At 42.3% G+C, this 19,617-nt stretch overlaps 2 protein-coding genes across 5 annotated transcripts; one reads left to right on the top strand and one right to left on the bottom strand.

Moving 5' to 3' along the window:
* The first annotated feature begins 2,178 nt into the window (after positions 1-2,178).
* On the top strand, positions 2,179-8,239 carry LOC133928232 (E3 ubiquitin-protein ligase ORTHRUS 2-like). Its single transcript, XM_062374464.1, has 9 exons — positions 2,179-2,749; positions 5,064-5,596; positions 5,722-5,847; positions 6,165-6,264; positions 6,395-6,459; positions 6,564-6,666; positions 6,740-6,878; positions 7,003-7,217; positions 7,297-8,239. The coding sequence occupies exons 1-9, from the start codon at positions 2,339-2,341 to the stop codon at positions 7,939-7,941; spliced, it is 2,337 nt and encodes a 778-aa protein (XP_062230448.1). The 5' UTR covers positions 2,179-2,338; the 3' UTR covers positions 7,942-8,239.
* A 544-nt stretch (positions 8,240-8,783) lies between these two features.
* LOC133928231 (protein MEI2-like 3) lies at positions 8,784-17,554 on the bottom strand. Of its 4 annotated transcripts, none has more exons than XM_062374463.1 (15): positions 17,175-17,554; positions 15,463-15,654; positions 15,324-15,369; positions 14,297-14,620; positions 13,732-14,129; positions 13,464-13,619; positions 12,566-12,682; positions 12,340-12,491; positions 11,445-11,524; positions 10,960-11,349; positions 10,038-10,632; positions 9,852-9,936; positions 9,700-9,768; positions 9,396-9,575; positions 8,784-9,267 (listed from the first exon to the last, which is right to left on the bottom strand). In XM_062374463.1, exons 2-15 carry the CDS (start codon positions 15,556-15,558, stop codon positions 9,163-9,165), a joined length of 2,793 nt encoding a protein of 930 aa, XP_062230447.1. In that variant the 5' UTR covers positions 15,559-15,654; positions 17,175-17,554; the 3' UTR covers positions 8,784-9,162. The 4 variants fall into 4 exon arrangements, with proteins under 4 accessions (XP_062230447.1, XP_062230444.1, XP_062230446.1 ...); XM_062374460.1 differs by having other exon boundaries at positions 15,463-15,651; positions 17,175-17,553; XM_062374462.1 differs by lacking the exon at positions 17,175-17,554 and adding an exon at positions 16,566-17,049 and having other exon boundaries at positions 15,463-15,651.
* Between the last annotated feature and the right edge of the window lie 2,063 nt (positions 17,555-19,617).

Here is a 19,617-nt window from a genome sequence, read left to right on the forward strand (position 1 = left end):
AAACTTAGCAGCATGCCATACGGAGTAGAAACATGAAGTTGAGCTATTTACAAAACCCATTTGTAAACTATAACATCCTACCAAAGAGAGTATGTACATATAAGATTGAGCTTACCAACACATGGTAAAACTCAAGCAATCGTCAAAACCCTTCTTAATAGTACATCATTTATCATATCAATCTGGTCATTTCTCTCCGCTAATCACCATTGACAGACAAAAGAAAATACACTACATTTTATACCTTTACCTTTACCTAGGCATCCCGCCAGACTTGATGAACACATCATCCGAGTCCCGATGTTTTTTTTAGGCTTATCATCAACTCTTTACTTGAGCTTGATGATGATGTTCATCCTCGTTTGCTATCTCGATCCTCTCTTGATCAAGCTTGATGAAGTCACTTGATTGCTTACATACACAAAGCATTAAAGATTTGTCTTTTCGTACCATCTTCATCCGGTTCATCACCAAGGTATAAACTGCAAATATCAAGTACACAAGTTGTTCACTAACCCTGTCTGGATCTCGCTCTTCTAACTTAGCACATTGAATATCTCAATTCAATATTTGTCTTCATACGGAACCTAACCCTAACTTACTCTTAAACAAATAGCACATGAGTTAGTCCATAAAACTCAATTGATAATTCTATACATTTAGTTACTTATATCCACAAGTAACTTTGATCTTCATGCTTACTGTTAATATTCTTAAGAACATCCTCAAACTTCGAGGTCTCTTCCTCTCTACCTTCTTATCCTTCTTCACATGAGCATCACTTAGAGCTCAATGACCTCAATGCATATCTTCTGATCTCATGTTATTCCTCAACGAATCTATCTACTATGAAATATCCTACAAATAATTCTCAATATAATTACTAGCCTATAGGTATTATCATAATTTACCCGAGCATTACCTAAAGCTTATTCATCTTGATGTATTTTTCCTGATCATATAACATTCCTCAATAAATCCATACTCAATCCTCCATACATTACTTATGAAAATAACATACTAACAATTCTCAATATAATTATTAATCCATATATATTATTATTAATTATTAAAACCACACTTAAATGTTAGATATACATTCAAGGTCCCCACAGACCAATGTGTCCACTCAGATCCTCACAGTTGTCTTCATTATGACAGCGCTTCACCACTCTAGCACAAATCACTTCTCTCGCTTACAACGCTTATAACTACTCTCCAAACTTCATTAGAGTATCTCATAAAACTCATTGCTACCAAGCTATCTAGGTGTAGAAAAAAATACCAAGAGTAAATACAAAGTATGGCAAAGTGACAAGGAAGTCTCGAACCTTGAGATGTAGCACTCACTCGGAAAGCTGCAATCTATTGGTTTGGAATCCTTCCAACATGTTTCTTTCTTTCCTTTTCTTTTGTTTTCCCATGAAAAGGAAGTAGGAAAGGAATTATGGTTGGATTGTATTAATATAGGCTGGCTACTATATATATATATATATTATTAGTTGTAGTAATTATCAGTTGACTAATGGACAGAAAGACGAAGTTATACGATTGACTATAGTACTATATTGCAAGAAGCATCACAAAAGTTGGAGAGGCATGGTGGAATATAATAGGTTCAAATGTAAAAGGAAGGAAAATTAAAGGTAGCGACTTTATTCTTATTCCACCATTATCAATATCTGTAGCAATAGGGATCGAAATACTTTGTCTAATATCCGACAGCAGCTGCTCTCTCAGATAAAGCTATGGATAGACATGAGGCACAACAATTTTGGTTCGATCCGAGCATGATATGGTATGACCTGGCTAAATCGGCATAACATAAGTCGATAAAATTAGGCTAGTTACAGTAAGTACGGTAGAATTTTTTTCTAATCAAGACAACCAATTAATAAAGTTTTTAAATCTATTTTTATATTTTTCTTGATTCTTTTTATTTTAAAGATTTTTTTCAAAACGGGTGGTGCTAAGCCTACCGTGCCTAATCGGCTCAACATGGGCTCACAAGTCTTGTCGTGATGTGCCCGTGCCAAGCCGGTTCGTCAGGCCCACTTGACTAGCTCTGCTCTCATAGTCGTCCAGTCATTTCAGAATTAGAAAGCAGGGAGGGGAGGGGCAAAGCGGTCATTCCAACCTCATCATCTTGTTCATTTCAGCCAGCGTACAACCACTGAGACTGAGCGCAGGGACCCACCTTACAATGTAAGCGAAAACCTCCGATGGAATCCAAGGAGCGGGAGGAATTGGCGGCAAACCAAACCCTCTCGCTCTCCTCCTCCTCCTCCTCCTTTCATCCGCTCCCTCCCTCACAAAACGGAAACCCTAGCAGCACACCATGCCCGACCTCCCCTGTGACGGCGATGGCGTCTGCATGGTATGCCGTGCCGCCGCGCCGCCCGAGGTTGACCTCCTCCGATGCTCCACCTGTGCCACCCCATGGCACTCCCCCTGCCTCTCCAAGCCCCCCGCCCTCTCCCACGCCGCCCAGTGGAACTGCCCCGACTGCTCTGGCGATGCTGCCCCCGCGCTCGTCCCTGCCCCCGGAGGCCGCCTCGTCGCCGCCATCCGCGCCATCGAAGCCGATAATACCCTCTCCGACCAGGACAAGGCGCGACGCCGCCAGGCGCTCCTTGCCGGCGAGGCCCCCGCCGCCGCCGACGACGACGCAGCGGACGATGTCCTCGAGATGGTCGGCAAAAACTTCAGCTGCGTCTTCTGCATCAAGCTGCCCGACCGCCCCGTCACAGTGAGTTCCTCCACTCCTCTCGATTTCTTCTTCCATTCCGCCTGCTTCCCATCTTTTCCACCCACGGATCTGCCCGCGCTACTCTTGTCTAATGACCACTGCAGCATAAGCATACGCACGGCTAGACGGACCACACACACCATTAGATTCCTCACATGGGTGCTCATTACCTATCAATCCGATAATCTTCTGCATTTCGTCTACTGTTGCGCAAACATCTCTTCGCCTCCTACTTCTACCGATTCTTGTTGCACCTCCAGATTTTCTACTCAGGGATCATCGTATTTATGCTCATTTTGTTTGGTATTTGCTATATGATCTGTTCCGCATTGCATCACCTGGTATTGTTCCACGTTGCTACGTTTCTGCGCATAATTCTTTGCCTTGGACGCTAGAGATACTGTCAGTGGTTTTAATCCGGTATTGCTTCAATGAAATGCCATGATTTTTAATAAACACTACCTCAATTTCATTTTTCCATATTACCATGCATTTTTTGTATGCTGGCTGGGGTCCAGTCTTGTTCTTCCCTCCAGCTTCTAATTCTTTAAATTTTGTATTTACAACAGAAAAAGAAGCTACATTGCGGTGGAGTGGTTTTATTAGTTGGCTACATTGCCACCTTTGTAGTATGCATGTAATTCGTAAATGACCGCCGCCATTTCTCCTCAAAAACCGTTATATATTTGAATTTGAAGACTCAATTTGTTCTTAATGTTGTCCGTTGCAAACATGAAGTTTCTATAAATACAGTGATGCTACTTTGGGGGGATATGTACTGATGTCATCCTTAGACATTTTCGATACCATAGGTTATGAACTAACGACATGTTTTGGTAGTCTCTAACACGATGCCCTTGGCCCACCTTATAAATGTGCTCTAAAACTGTTTTCTTTCTGTTATATATATATGTCGCATTAGAGTTCCATAATTGTGCTTTGAGTGCTTGATGACAGTGACTGAAGGAAATATTGGCAGTTTGGCGCCACACTGCTCATTATGACCTTGTAGGCTTGCCTATATTATTCTGTTCATTGTGCGCATGTACAGACATTTCCAACAGTATGCTGCGAGTTGCACCGAGTCAGACCCCATTAGAGTCTAACTTTTTAGTTGCAATGTAGTTTAAAAGTTGAATTCAGTGGTTCATTGGCAAATTGAGCTAATATGATGGAGCTTTGCTGAAGGTTTTTTCGATAAAGGAAGTTTTTATTGATCTCAGACTATTACATCAAGCTGATACAATCGCACTGAAAACACTCCCGGCCTTTGCATAGTCAAGATGCACACAACCAAAAACAGAAAAGAGGAAACATAATTTTTTTTAGCATAGGTGTAAACAGGAGATGCTAAGGCGCTCTGATCCTCCGACTAGGCCGCCACCCATACATCTGGGTAAAACACTCCCTGGCCACCCTCTCCAAATGCTGACACGGCGCCGTAACCGTATCCCGAGAGTCCGGTTTCTGTAATATAGTCTAGGTATAGAGCCAGTGAGTACAAAGGTAGATAACCTGCAAAGTAGATAAAATATTTTTTTTTATCAAACATCATATCATTCTTGCATAACCAAAGCGACCAGCAAATAACCGCTGCCCCCAACAGGACTTTCGGTTTCAAGTCCTTCCTAATACCACGTAACCAAGTACTGAATATATGTGATACACTACGAGGTCGGAAGAGTCCTGAAGCCGCTTGTATGATAGACCACACAGCGCGGGCAAGACGGTATTCAAAGAAAAGATGTTTAATTGTCTCTTCTTGGTGACAAAAACAACAGTTCTTACTCCCTTGTCAATTGCGCTTTGCCAGATTGTCCTTTGTCAGGACTACACCGTGGCGTAAGTTTCAAGAGAAGATTCTGACTTTAAGAGGCACCTTCAGTTTCTAAAGGCGTTTATTTAGATTGGGAACATCACTATACACTAAGTCAAGATAGTGAGATTTCATCGTGAACTGCCCATTCAGAGTTAAGTTCCAACGGAACTCATCTTGCTCTTGAGTAAGGACAATATTAGCGATTCGAGGAAGTAAATCATTCCACGCTATTAATTTTGTCATGTTTATTCTTCTATTTGGCTGTAACTTGTAAATTTAGTTATGGAGTAACTATTGTTGGTTGGTTGCAACGCTATGCACTGCACACTTGATGCCATGTTTTTATCCTTTGGGAGTTATTTGATCTTTGTTCTATATGTATTCTTTGTATATTTTACTTTGGGTAAACATAGTATCCCTGCTATGTTTTATGTACCTTCAATTCAATATTTGTTTGGTGCCATTTCTAATTACTATATACTTTTGTCTTTACAGACACCCTGTGGCCATAACTTCTGCTTGAAATGCTTCCAAAAGTGGATTCAGAATGGAAAAAGGACATGTGGGAAATGTCGGGCACAGATCCCTGCCAAAATGGCTCAGCAGCCAAGAATTAACTCTGCACTAGTTGAAGCTATACGGATGGCCAAGATTTCAAAGAATGCTAACTCAGCCGGCTCAGCAGCTCTGTATCATTATATACGGAACGATGATAGACCTGACAAGGCATTTACATCCGTGAGAGCTAAGAAAGCTGGAAAAGCGAATGCTTCGAGTGGCCAGATCTTTGTGACTATTGCGCCTGATCATTTTGGCCCCATTCTTGCAGAAAATGATCCCAAAAGGAATATTGGTGTTCGAGTAGGGGAAACATGGGAAGACCGACTTGAATGCAGGCAATGGGGTGCTCATTTTCCTCATGTAGCTGGTATTGCTGGCCAGTCCACATATGGGGCTCAGTCAGTAGCGCTCTCGGGAGGGTATGAAGATGATGAAGACCACGGGGAGTGGTTTCTTTATACTGGAAGGTTCATGATTCTAACAACTTGCTATTCTTCTCTTTTTTCCCTATATGATCTCATATTTGACCTTATTGAAATATATGTAAGATTATACCTGAAAAGTATATGCAAAATAATATCTACTGATGCAGTGGTGGGAGAGATCTAAGCGGGAACAAGCGAACAAACAAGGAGCAATCCTCTGATCAGAAATTTGAGAAGCTGAATGCTGCTTTGCGTATTAGTTGCTTGAGGGGTTACCCTGTCAGGGTTGTGCGGTATGTTCTTTTTGCCACGCTTATACTTGAAACCAAGTATGGTTTGCCCCTAAAAAAAGATTAGATGATGTTGTAGTCTTTTGCTGCTTTATTTGTTTACATATCATTGCTTTCTTGACATGGAGACAGGAGATATGATTATAGGGCCATACTGTCGCTTTACAATTTGAATGATGCTCCTTCTGTTATTGTCTTTCCTCTATCCATTTCTCAGTGTTATGAACTGTTCATCTATTGAGGCCATTTTCTATTCTGACAATCTGTAGTACTTCATATCCTCTTGTCTTTGAACTTGTCTCACTACATTCTCTTAATAGGTCCCACAAAGAGAAGCGTTCTTCATATGCTCCTGAATCTGGTGTGAGGTATGATGGAATTTACAGAATTGAGAAATGCTGGAGGAAGATTGGTATTCAGGTAATTTCATTCTCTCGTATGCAGATTGCAGATGTAGCTCCATACTTCTGTACCTTGCAGCTGCTTATCAGCTGACAGATTAAATAAATTTATTGAAAAGTATTAAATGCACTCCTGCCTTTTGCCATAGGGTACGTTCAAAGTCTGCAGGTATCTCTTTGTACGCTGTGACAATGAACCAGCCCCCTGGACCAGGTTTGACAAACTACGTACCTTTTATCTTGTGACTATTAGAATATACTCGATTTTAAGCGAAAAACGGCATTGTTCCTGCTGACACCATATGCTTTGGTTTTCAGTGATGATCATGGTGACCGTCCGAGGCCATTGCCCAAGATTAAGGAGCTACAAGGTGCAACTGATATAACTGAGAGGAAAGGACGTCCTTCATGGGACTACGATGTATGTACATCTGTTTCTTCTTCTTGCAGTATTACTGAACTATGTTTTGACTAGTTTATATTCATTGTTATAGGAGAAAGACGGTTGGAAATGGATGGTGCCTCCGCCAATCAGCAGGAAGCCTATTCTCACTGGGGATTCTGAGACTGACAAGCAAGTACGGAGAGTAGCAAGGCGTGCTCATATGTCCGTGGCTGAAAGACTGCTGAAAGGTTTTTTTTTTCTTCTGTTCTATTTATTTTGCGTGCGTTTTGCAACAATGTGTTTGTAGCATGACAAAATTGAAGGTACCACGAGCATTCTCTCAGAACTTTTTTCTGTTGTCTGGTCCTGCAGAGTTTGGTTGTTCTATCTGCCGGAAAGTTATTAAAGAACCACTTACTACTCCCTGTGCTCATAACTTTTGCAAGACTTGTTTGCTTGATGCATATGATAGCCAGTCCTCTATGAGAGAAAGAAGCCGTGGTGGTCGGACTCTAAGGGCTCAGAAGATTGTGAAGAAGTGCCCTTCCTGCCCAACTGACATCTGTGACTTCCTAGAGAATCCACAGGTACGGTTAAATATAAATTTGTTGAAGCGTGCTGGAGCTTGTAGAGTTTCTCACATGTTTGGTGATATTTTTCTTTCAGATAAACCGAGAAATGATGGATCTAATTGAGTCTTTGCAACGGAAGGCTGTTGAAGAAGGTGACACCAAGGTGGCTTCAGATGGTAGTAATGAAGCTGAGGAATGTGGTGATGGTGACTCGGAGGAAAATGATGGTGCTTTGGCAAAGGAAGACGATGACAGCAGCTTGAATGAGGAAGAGCAAGATAGTGCTGAGGATAAGAAGACGGAGTGCCCCAATGTTGATTCAAATGTTAATATTGATAGTTCTGTCAAAATTGTGGTTGAAGTCAAGGAAGCTGGAAAAGATGATAAGAAGATCAAGACGAGTGCAGCTGAACTGGTGGCTGTGTTAGTTGAAGAAGACGTTGTGAAACAGATCAAGAAGGATTCAAAGGAGGTTGAAAAGAAAGAAAATGAGAAGCGCAAGGGTGACACTGAGATTGTCACAAATGCTGCTAAAAGGATGAAGGCCAGTGCTGCCGTGGAAGAGATTGCTGTGTGCGGCACTCCTGTCAAACAGAACAGGAAGAGTGGTGAGGCGGATGGTAGTCCTGCTGTGAGCAGCGGTCGCAGGGTGACTCGGAGCAGCGCGAATGCTTGTGAAGCTGATGATAGCCCTGCTAGAAGGACCAGAAGCCGTGCCAGGGCTGATGGCGGTTGCTGAAGGTGGTAGAAAGAGGCGGCGGAGGAGCGCAGGATGCTGATGGCGCGGAAGCAGAAGCCACATCTTGTTGAAGGCTCCACTTTTTAGGGGAAGTTTGCTTTCTTTTGGGTGATTTGTGTACCCTACTCTTGCGGGATGTAAGGGGGAACTGGATTGCGTGCACTTCAGGAAACCGATTAGGGATGCCTGGATGTTCGGTTGTTTATCGGAGACGTTTAAACTATTTAAGTTACCAGCTCCATTGGATGAACAATCGCTGTCTCCAATTGGAATATATATGCCTATGACTATGCTCTCTCTTTGCGCGTGTATTCTGTTTGTTTGTTTTTTTTGTAGGGTTTAGGAAATGGTGATGAATGTGTCCTTGAGCATGCATGCATCCTTCCATTTCACCATCTCAACAAGTAATGGCCCCAAGTTTGTTTCGGCCCTGATACATTGTAGTCTGTTTCTTGACTTGCAAAGGTAAGAGAATTATTTTTAGATATTTTAAGTTCGTCTGTTCTGGACTTGGTTGAGACTTCGGGATTCAGGGTAAGGTTTGCTGATGAACAGTGGCAGGCAAGCAGCATTCTTCTGATGCTCCTATAGGGTTGCGGATTTGTTACCAGTACACTGAAAGGGTAGAGAGAGAGAGAGAGAGAGAGAGAGAGGAGAATACAGACACATGGTGAGGTTTTTGCAGATTCGCAGAATCCAGACTGCAGAAACCGCAGGAAGGAGGATAAAAGCACAAGGTAAGCGATGCATCGAAAACTTGGTAGCATCCCATGGACCATGATCATCAGCACAAGTCTTTACACAGAGTAAGCATGGAAGCAAGATAAGTTAGCATAGCAATATGAGAACAATTCAAGTCGATTAGCATTTAGCAATCCTGATGAATTCAACTGTACAAGTTCCATTTCACCCAAAACACAGCACCTCTCTCTCTACTCTTCACCTGCTTGCTCTTCTCCGTACTTGTAGCCGTCGATTAATAAGTTTGAAACTGAGGGTCTCGCATAATTTAGGGTGAATCTTCAGCAGCCTCATGCAGGGCAGAGTTCATTGCATCCACAAGTTACAACATTGCTGATGAGGAAAAAAAAAAAAGCAAAACTGTGAATAATTTATTACAGGTTCTTCAGCCTCCATTTAGTGAGTAAATACTGGTTAGGCTTGCTCCAAGCTGTCCTCGGTCCGGAGCCAAATCGAGTTGGCTCGGATGCTTGTGTTTTCTTAGTTTGGTGAGGTTGATGGACTTCCGTCTTTAGTGCCGGAACTAGTGAGCGGCCTGTTTCTCCCAGACCGAGACTGGACATTGTTCCCGACAGGGAAAGGCTCCTGAGAAGAATGTATAAAACCCCGTGTCAGTCATTTCACAGCGACATGTGGGACTCAGAATTCATTGTAGCTTGCACTGTTACTAATCAATAGGTTTACAGTAACAACGGCAGCATAATAACTCATACCTGATCCCCTAAATTAGGACCATCTTTGTGGAAAAGGATAGGACGGCACCATTTCTCTTCATTCATCAGGCTAGAATTCTGGAAATGAGCAATCAAAGCACTCCTCCCCTGGATTCTGGCGTACGCAAGTGACGCCACTTTCTCGCTGTTGAACTTTTCCCATTTCTTGCCATTAAATGTCTACATAAAGCCATCAAATCCAATTAATTCTCAACATACGCTCAATTGGAAAGGGTGAGAGGCAAAGCAAACTGGATATAAGCCCTACTATTATCTAGTAAGACATGGACATATAGCCATATACCTTATAAAATGGAATTATGTGCTGCGGATCAGTCATATTGATGAAAGCATAGCCCACATTACATTTGTTCTGAGGAAAGCAAACATTGCAGGAGTCAGAGCCTAGGAATTTTATTGCAAGTTCCAACTTTCATACTAAGTGGAAAAATAGACCTTAAAATCAATCGGAAGATAGAAGAAATCATAGGTTCCTCGGTGATTCTCATCAATCACAGCCAAAAGCAGCTTACAATTGTACCTGTTGATAGAATCAAGTGTGAGTCCACGGAAGAAAATGGCCTACAGGATATACTAACCTGAGTAACATGCGATAAAAAATTGGCAGAGGTGTAAACGTACTTGTTAGGAATGTTTTTGATCATCAGTGTGGTGCGCAAGTCTTCATCCTTCGCTATGCGGTCAATGTCAAGCTCAAATTGCTTCTTGTTTTCAGACTGGACAGCGTTCCCATCATGCCTGCGGCTCCTGATCTGATCATTAGTGGCATCATATGAAGTGGAAAAACGGATCATAGGATTCCTTCCGTTGGTTGCATGAAAAATTTGCTGAAATGATGGAAATCCAGCATTTACGGGAGAGAATATGGTCTCCCTGTAATTTCCTCTGGTAGGCGCAAATACAGAGAGATCTGATGGATATAGTTGAGGGCTACCAGGAAACCCTACATTCTCAAGAGATCCTGGATGAAAGGAGTGTACATTTGCAAAACTGCCAACATTGTTTGGAGCTGAACCAAAGTGATGTTGGTCCATAGGATGAGCACCAGTGTTCAACATGTGAGGTGGCACAACAGGGTAACCATGCATATGCATCGGTTGCTGAAAGTTCGACCATATCATTGGAGCAGAGGGGCTTTGAGGAAAACCATCTAAGTTATTCCAGGTGTAGTTATGTCCATGAAGTGGGCAACTTCCAATTCCAGTAACCCCAAACGCTGAAAAAAAGAATTCTGCTGATGAACTATAAAAAGGTACAATTATCATATTGCAATCAAGGTTGTTAAAATGACGATCCTAGTTGTAGGATCGTACAATCCTACGATCCCACCAACACCAATACGACTCATTGTATTAAGAGTCGTATCTAGTAGGATCGTGGTAGAATCATGTAGGATCGAAGTAAAATCGTGGTAGGATCATGGTAGAATCACAAACTTGATCGCAATCACTATAAAGAGCAGTGATTTTCATGCTAAACAGTTAAAACAATCAAAAAAAGTTTGGAAAGACAAGGACAAGCAGTTTGAGCAGAAAAGATTTACCTTCATTTTCATCAGAGAAATGACCGTGAAGGTCACTGGAGCTGACCTTATGATTATTATAATCCATTCCTTCAGTAAGTCTGAAGCTGGGACTCCTGGCACTTAATGTCAACTTAGAGCTATTGCAAATATCACTATGACACTCTGGCAGTGAGTGTGGGTGGAAGGCTCGCAGTTCACATCCAAATTTTCCTTGACCAAGTGACCCACTAGGTTCACCAAAGGTCACTTGATTACTGTGCTGACGTGTAGACTCGATTCTGATAGGTGATGATAATTTCTGAGGACCATTCATAGAGAATCTATGGAGTGATTTATTGAATTGTGTTCTAGCCGGATAATATAAATTATGATAAGAGCCGTGCTCCCAACTTTTAGGCCCCAACTTTCCTGTTTGACACGTGAAAAGAAAGTCCAAGCTCAAAATTTATGAATAGTAGGAAGCAATGAATAATGTTAAAAATGGTTAAAGTCATATATTATACCAATGGTCCCAGGCGGAGAGTTCTTAAGCTGGTGAAATACAGTGTCCTGCTTCCATTCTCCAGAACATTGCTCTGTGAAGCTGTGTAATACAGAGGAAACATGTTACTTCACCACAAACTGATAGGATTTGATGGCAACATAATACGACTGCCGTAGCAGAAAAAATGAGAATGGCAGTTTAGAGTTCCCTTGACATTGTACGGTTACCCATTAATTTGACATGATTAAAATTATAGTTAAAGAATTATCAACGGATAGAAGCGCGTGGAAGTTAGCAATACGCGTGCCAGAGCCATAACTTATGCATCAGTCTCCTTATACCATTATTACTTTTATTTTGTTACTATTACTAGTATCTTTATCATCATTATTGTTTTCACGTCATCTTTTTAGTTGGATCATGTGGGTTTCATATCTAGCCTACCCCAATTTGCTCAGGACTAAGGCTGCTGCTGTTGTTGATTAAAATTACAGTCGCAAGACAATTGGTTTTGTTCTCACGCAAATTTAAATTATTAGAATGATTCATACTAATTACTAGTTGATTTCTGGTTACCATGGAAGTAAGGAAGAACAACAGAAAGTCCAATGACTGAGAGTAGCTACAGATAGCCCACAAAGGCTACAAAACAGTGAAAAATGTGAAGTAGCATGTTTTCCTTGCATCTATGAGTACTTGCAGCATTTTTTTATTGTCCCACTACCCAAAGATACGTACTTCCGGAGTCTTGAAAAGCCTCCAGGCATATTAGTCCAGTATGAAGAAAGACAACAATAGAAAGTGCAAGTTCGACTAGGTAATTAGTCCTTATGAAGAAAAACAACAATGCACAGTACCCATACTACAAGATAATACCAAAATAGGGCCCAAAAAAAAACAGCCAAGCTAAGTACCAGGATTTTACTCCTCCCGAATGGCTAAGCTCAACCTTGATTTTTGGGCATGACATATCATCCTTACTAAGGTCATTCACTGCTGCTTCTGCTGCTCTAACATCATAGAACTCTACAAATTTCTTATTGCAGCTTGTAGGAGCCCTGAAAATCTAATAACCAACAAAAAAGTGGTAAAAAAGTTTGAAATTCAATTTTGTAAAGCAAAGTTTAGAAATAATATTACCTCCTTGACATCACCATAAACACCAAGTATTTGGAGAAGATCATCGTTAGAGATGGAAGAGTCAATGATGGATACCACAAGTATTCCGTTATTGGGATATTTGTTTGGAACCTTTTCCTAGTAAAGTTAAAGTAGCACACAATGGCAACGTCAATGCATTTGTATAGATCGGCATCATTAAGCTAATCAAGCAATTAGTGACATGAACAAAACTTCAGAAAACGAAAAACTCAGCATGATGCCACATCAAGATAGTTTAAACACAATGCCATATCAACTGTGCTTGTATCTGTCTAACAGATAGGCCATGGTGATAAATATTTCCAGTCTCCTAGATGTGACTGAGTTCTAGAGCCAGATACAGAAAAATGCAAACAGTTTAGTTCAGGAAAAGACAAACAAATGGGAATGGAGAACATAGAGATATACCATTGCAACATAAACATGATGTGAGAACATCGTCTTACCGAGGTACAAGGTTCGTCTTAGTGTAGGAATTGAAGTGGATTCAGAATTGTGTTCTCGTTACTTATTGCAGTCATAGCCATTTTGAAATTTAAAAAATTAGCGATGAAAGAGACATAAAGACATATCACAGAAATTTTCAAGAGGGGATACTAAGAGATGTATGACTTGCTGTGGTCTACACACAGGAATATATAGGATACATACGTTAGTTATTCATTGGCAGAAGTTTTTACTGGGTGACTAGTGTGCAATGCTCAATTGCTCGTGCTACCTTTCAAAACATAGCATAACAAAAAAATTATTTCTTTCTTCCCTTTTCTGATTAAGACAGAAAACGGATTCTTGTATACTGACAAACTAATTGTACATATTGAATAAGGGACATGTTATGAAAACATTTCCACTTCCACAAAACTGATAATGCGTTTACCTTAGGAATGGAAGATTGTACATCAAGGTTCATCAGTCCCAGAGCTTTGTTATGCAGTGCTCTCATCGCGTTCTCAGCAGATCTTATGTCATAATAAGACACTGTAACAAATCCATGATTCTTGCAGGTGTAAAGTGTCTGTACGTCCCCAAATTGCTGGAGGTCCAGATGAAATATATATTATATGTGTGTATCTGAAAGAACAGTATTTACTAAAGTGAAAGTGAAATGAAGTATTAAGAAGGAATGAGGAAAGTGCTGTTGAAACCTGAAACAGAACCCGCAGTTCAGAATCCTCAATGCTAGCATTAATGTTTTTTATTATAAGAGCTCTGGAAGGGTGTTTATTGATAGACTGTTGTTCCCTAGAAAGTTGACTCTTGAAGGATCCTTCATGATATTTGTCACCTTTGCTGGAATCATCATTCTCTAACTCCATTCCTCCTCCAGTGCAGAATATATCTTCATCAGCATCATCCTGGTTCGATAGGCCAGTGTATTCAAAACCATCTATAACGCCTGATATTAAATCATCGTCATCGGGAAGGAGGTCTCCAATAGTCTGAGCTTCAATTTCTTTCATGGACCCTAGAGGTTCATCTCCATCACAGCTGGAGTTATTTGCATCAGCAGATTGACCAAGAACACCACTTGCCATCAATCTCGCTGCAGAAACATTAAGGCAAGAAGAATAAAACATGTCAAGATAAAAAAAGGAACTGACTTATACAATATTTTGGCTGAATAATACATGTAGTGCAATAATGACAGCACTACATCTCCGAACTCTAGTAATATAACTTAGTTTCTTGGAAAACAGGAAGGCAACTCACATTTGCTACTGAACACTTCAGAGAAGGAGCTGGATGAAGGGCTATTTCCATAGCCATGCACACGTCGATCAGCACTAGTTAGTTCAACAAAAGCTGTCTCTCTTGTCGACAAGCCAAGCCTGGATCTGGAGCTACTGAGGGCATCACCCCAAGAAATTGATGGCAAGCTTGAAGCATTTTCTTCTTGCCCCATCAAATTACTGAGGTTAAGTACATCCAATTGACCCTTGAGTGCTTGAGCTCCTGGATTTTCCAGACCACATGCAGGATTTACTCCCATGGGATGGACCTTTTCAAGCGGAGAAGTGAAAGCTGACTTGCTCCCTGACATTAATGAACATCAATGAGTACACTCAGTTCCTGGAAAGCTGTTCAATCTACTGTCATGTTACAACCTTCAACACATGAGTTGTATGATAAGTTGATTGTGGCATTTAATTGCTAACTGCGCTTACTTAACCTTCCAACTAATTCCTACCTAACTGTCTTCAGCGAAAAATTCCATATGCATTCCCTGCCAAATTGAGACACTGAAATCTTTTTATGTACCACAAGTCCAAAATGCTTATTAAAATGGGATGCTTAATCAATTAGGCAACCTAGGTGGTATTTAGTCCAGAAGGGAACTCCCTGGCAAAATAGTCTGACCTAAATTGATACAGAAGCCCAACTTTCTGATTTTAGTCAGATAGTTAAATTTACTACAATAAAACAGGCGAGAATCGACCAGGACAACAAACCACCTATCAGCCCCCAACCCCCATAAACATGAAGCATGAGTTTATGAGTTGTTTTCTGAAGGATGAGTTGGGCAAGACAAGTTAGGTATGTATCTTTTTAGGTGATCTTATTGAAGCATCAATAACTCCACTAACTACCAACAGTGAGTATAAAAATAAGCCCATGCATTTTGTAAGGATGTATCAGGAATTGAAAATAGAACACCTAACTGGCAATTTCCATCATGCAAGAAGCAACAATCAAGACAAAAATAATCGTAAATTTTCAAATCAAGCATGATCCACACCTTTCTGATCGACCATTGACTCTGATTTCCAAAATCCAACTTGTCTCTGCATAAATCATGGAAACGAGATCATGTAGTGCTACCGTTTTGCATTATCAAAAAGAGAGAGAGAAACAAGGCCAAGCTTTTCATTGTTAACCTCAGTAGGGACGAGATCCTCAGAGAAGAATGACGATGATGATTCTGACACTGGACCAAACGCCCTCCTGTCTATGACTCCAGATGCTATCACCATAGGTACAGAAAGTTTTGTCTTGACTCACTTTTTTTTGGTTCTGTAGTTTCTTCACCTCAACCCCTGGAGGCTATGGCCCCTCTCATTAGTTGCCTGCTTAAGAAATATCGAAGAAAAAGATTGAAAGAAACAAGAGGTAAAGATTTCCTAAGCACTACTGCTTGAACTTTTTTTAATTTCTCAATGCATAGAAATCAAGAGAGGTAGTGGTTCAGAGTTCACTAATAAGAAAGATGGTAGCCTACAGTACAAGATAAATTACGCAGGTCTTGTATCTCGAGGGATTGCACAAACTGTGGCAAAGTTTGGCTTCCAACCAAACCAAAGAGGCCCTAACTCTAAAGCAAATAGTGGAGGAGGTAGTCCTAATCATGATGGCAAAATCGAGGCAAGCAGAGACGGCCCCATTTACTTGTGGAACCAAACTAATGGTAATGGGGAACCGAATCGACGGAACTCAAAACTTTGTGGCGAAAGGCATCTTACAGAAACAGCTACAATTGATGAGCAAGGCAAAACCAAGAGACTGGAAGAAAGAAATACTATATAATTGTCCTCCTCCTGTCATGTTGCAATGAAAGCAAGAATGTCGAGATAGAGAAAAAGGCTGAAAGGTGCGAGACAAAAAAGAAAAGTTGCTTCCTTTCCTTTCCTTTCTATAACGGACATTGGGAAAGACGCAGTTTTTTCCTCTTCTTCTTCTTCCTCTTGTTGTACTCGAGTCCATAATGGAAGAAGGATTCCCAAATCGGAAGGGCAAAGTAGCTGGAATTGTAGTCCATGGACTTGGAACCGCACGCAAATGAAATGATTGGAGCCAGCAGAGCATTGCGAAACCCAGGGTCCTCGAATCAAAGACTCGATTTTTTTCTTTTTAAAAAAAATCAAATACCATTTTCGCAGACATTTGAGGACAGGAAACCCAAGCAAAAGCAGGAGAGAGAGAGAGAGAGAGAGAGAGAGAGAGAGAGAGAGAGAGAGAGAGAGAGAGAAGGGGAAAAGCTAACCCAGGAGGAGGAGGAGGAGCAGAAGTAGAAAGAAGCGTCGATGTCTCTCTTGTCTCTTTAATTTCTCTGGTTGCGCAGGGAAGTGCTGCTAGCTAGCTTGACCGCTTGCTCCTACCCTGATTAATGGGGCAGTTTATATCGCAGGGATCAATCACATCGGAGACGAAGCAAAGCAAAAGCTCAGCACCGCACCCCACCCAGCGATGGATTGTCCCTGTGGCGTAAGGCAGCGATGGATTGGAGAATGGAGATGGAGAAGCGGGGGAGGATAATCTTAGCACCACGCCTACGCGATTCCAAAACAAACCCCCCCTCCCCGCAAACTTAACAAATCAAAACAAATAGATTTCCCTCTCCCGCACTGCAAGCAAGCCGAAGGAAACCTTGGACTGATGGAACGGGCTTGCCCTGCCCTGCCCTGCCCCGCCGCCGCACGCAACGCAACGCAGACAACTCCTACTGCTACTCCAGGTAGAGGTAGCTAGGAGGTAAATCACTTAACTTGGTTGCTTCAAGAGTAATCCCTAGAATCTTAGTGAGCATGCAAACCACTGAGGTGTCGTGACAATCGATTGGATTGGAAGGAAATAGATAGATGTATGCCATTACCATGCCTCTCTCGCTTACGCTTCCTTTGCTTAGGCTGGCGGTGAGGTGCCTCGCCGGCCGGAGTAAAAGAAGAAGAAGAAGAAGAAGAAGAGAGCTTTCTTTATTTTCCTTGCTTTCTTGGAAGGAGGGAGAGAATGGAGTTGGATTTGGGTGGGGAACAAAACAATACTCATGACGGAGGAAGAGGAAGACCAGAACAAGAAGGAAGAGAATGAATAGTGCTCGCGCGACAAACACGAGGCTGCTGCCACTGCCAGCCAGAGTGCGTGCGTGAGGAGAGCGATGGAGAAAACGGGAACGGCTCCTCCTTTCCCTCCATCCTCTCGCAAAGGAAAAGAACAACAGCCGGATCATCTTGTGACGTTGCTAGTAGTGTACCATTACCAACACACTACTAGAATACTGTATGTCTTTTCTTGTTTCAGATATCTATGGAGCGAGTAGTCAACCCGCCTTAGGTGAGCGATGACGCTGGAGATCCCGACCTCTCATCGAAGACCTTGTAATTTAGGATAAGGGTTTAAGATGGGGTGTTTCTTTTCCCGTGAGTATAGAAACCGGATGGAGGAGACGGTGGTGGGCAAGGTCAGTGTGGGGCCATGACGACGGTAGATGTTAGGGTAGGGCGGGGTTGGAGGGGTGACGACGGGTGTGCAGGTAGAGCAGCGATGCGACGATCTATTGGCTTTGGAGGTGGTGAATAGTGATGGTATGGGCAGCGTGATGGGTTGCGGAGGTGTTATAGACAGTACATTCGTTTAGGGGGAGGTAGGTTGTCGAAGCGGGGACGACGGTTGACAGAACCTAAGCAAGATAATGCCAGGAAAAGAGGTGTAGGAAGACAAGGTCTAGTTGCGACAAAGTCGAATGGCATCAGGTGGGGCGGTAGCTAGGTCACACTAACCAGTGAGCGTCATTGATTAGTAGTTGCTACTACGTGACGTGGTATGCTCTACTGCATGTATACGTTTTATATTATTTGGGTGTATGATTTGATGTAATTTTACAAGAGTATATGGTATTGACTTGTTGCCTTAATAGTTGGTGTTGGCTACCCACGTCGTTGCTTCCATATGGTTGTCCGATTGGGGTGTGTTAGCGATCCATCTATCCCTTTCCTTTCTCCAATCACCTATGCCACCACCCGTAGACCTCAGCCACCGTCCTCCTCAGCCTGATGCTCCCGACGTCCACACCGTGTTCAATCCAACGAAGAGGGGAAAGAAATAGCCAATCGATGCTGTCCACCTGTTCTCGTCTCCGACCACTCACTATTCTCGTCCAGTCTGCACCGCTACACCACCAGGATGCTGCGCCCTGCACAGGTGTGCTCCAGATTTGGCGCTTCGCCATGTGCCCAGAGTTCAATTTCCTCTAGCCCAATGCGCCTCCTGGCCTAATGCAATACCTGAAAATGTGTAATTCATTTGTTGATTACGGGACCTGAGAGAGAGCACGGATTTTGACATTTAAAACCATTATTTCATTGGACGATCGAAGACCGTGGATACATAGATCTCATCGAGATGATTCCATGTTGTTATCTAGCGTCACGTTTGGGTACTCAGTCAGTTCATGGTGAGCCCAATACATCTAGACTGTTGATTAAAATGAAAAAAAGAGAGGATAAGGCTCCACCTCCAGTTTGCTCGACCACTTCCAGCTCCATCTGAATCATTGTCGTCTCCCAACTATCGGCGTTGCCTCTGTCCCTGCTGACTCATGCCACTACGTGCCTAGTCTCTCATCATGCTACCGACTAGTGGCGTAAGGGGGAGCAGGAGAGGGTGAGGGGATGTGTGGGAGGGGGCATGAGGGTGCTATGGGGTGGACAGGAAGGAAAGACGAAAGAAGAAAGGAAAAGAAAGAAAGAGGAAAGAAGAAGAAGGAAGAAGAGGAATGAAGAAGGGGAAAGGGAGAAGAAGGAGGTCTTCCGCGAGTTCACCGGGATTTGCGGTTCCGCTTCAAAGGTAAACTCTTCGTAGTCCTTAGAGGCTTGTAGGTAGTGGAGATCGGTCGTCCACGTTGTCGGTTGAGTGCGTTGTTGGTCCGGTTAGTGAGTAGCACATCAATTCTATTTGAGACCTAATCGGTGTCAGTTTCAATCGTAGGATTATAATGGAAGTTGTAGTTCTTATCATACTCTTCCCGATGGCGTTGGCATTGTTCTTTTTGGGTAAGCGGTTTAGGTGTTTTTGGCTAATCGGTGTTGTTGTCTGTCAAGGATTAGACCATGTGTTTTGTCTTGCTCTTCGGCCTTTGATCGAGCTATAGAAGGTTCTTACTCGACGTCTAGCGAGCTAGTTGGTAGATGTCTTTCTGTAGCCTTCGGTTGTCGGGATTGTTGGCTTTTGGGGCGTAGAAGCGTGTGCCATCTTTTGTTTTACTGTTGCGGTGTCTTGGTGCTAATTGGGTCTTTGTTCAGGTGGTGCCTCTCTAGGTC

The sequence above is a fragment of the Phragmites australis genome, chromosome 9 (genome assembly GCF_958298935.1).
Source record: "Phragmites australis chromosome 9, lpPhrAust1.1, whole genome shotgun sequence".
Taxonomy (NCBI): Eukaryota; Viridiplantae; Streptophyta; class Magnoliopsida; order Poales; family Poaceae; genus Phragmites; species Phragmites australis.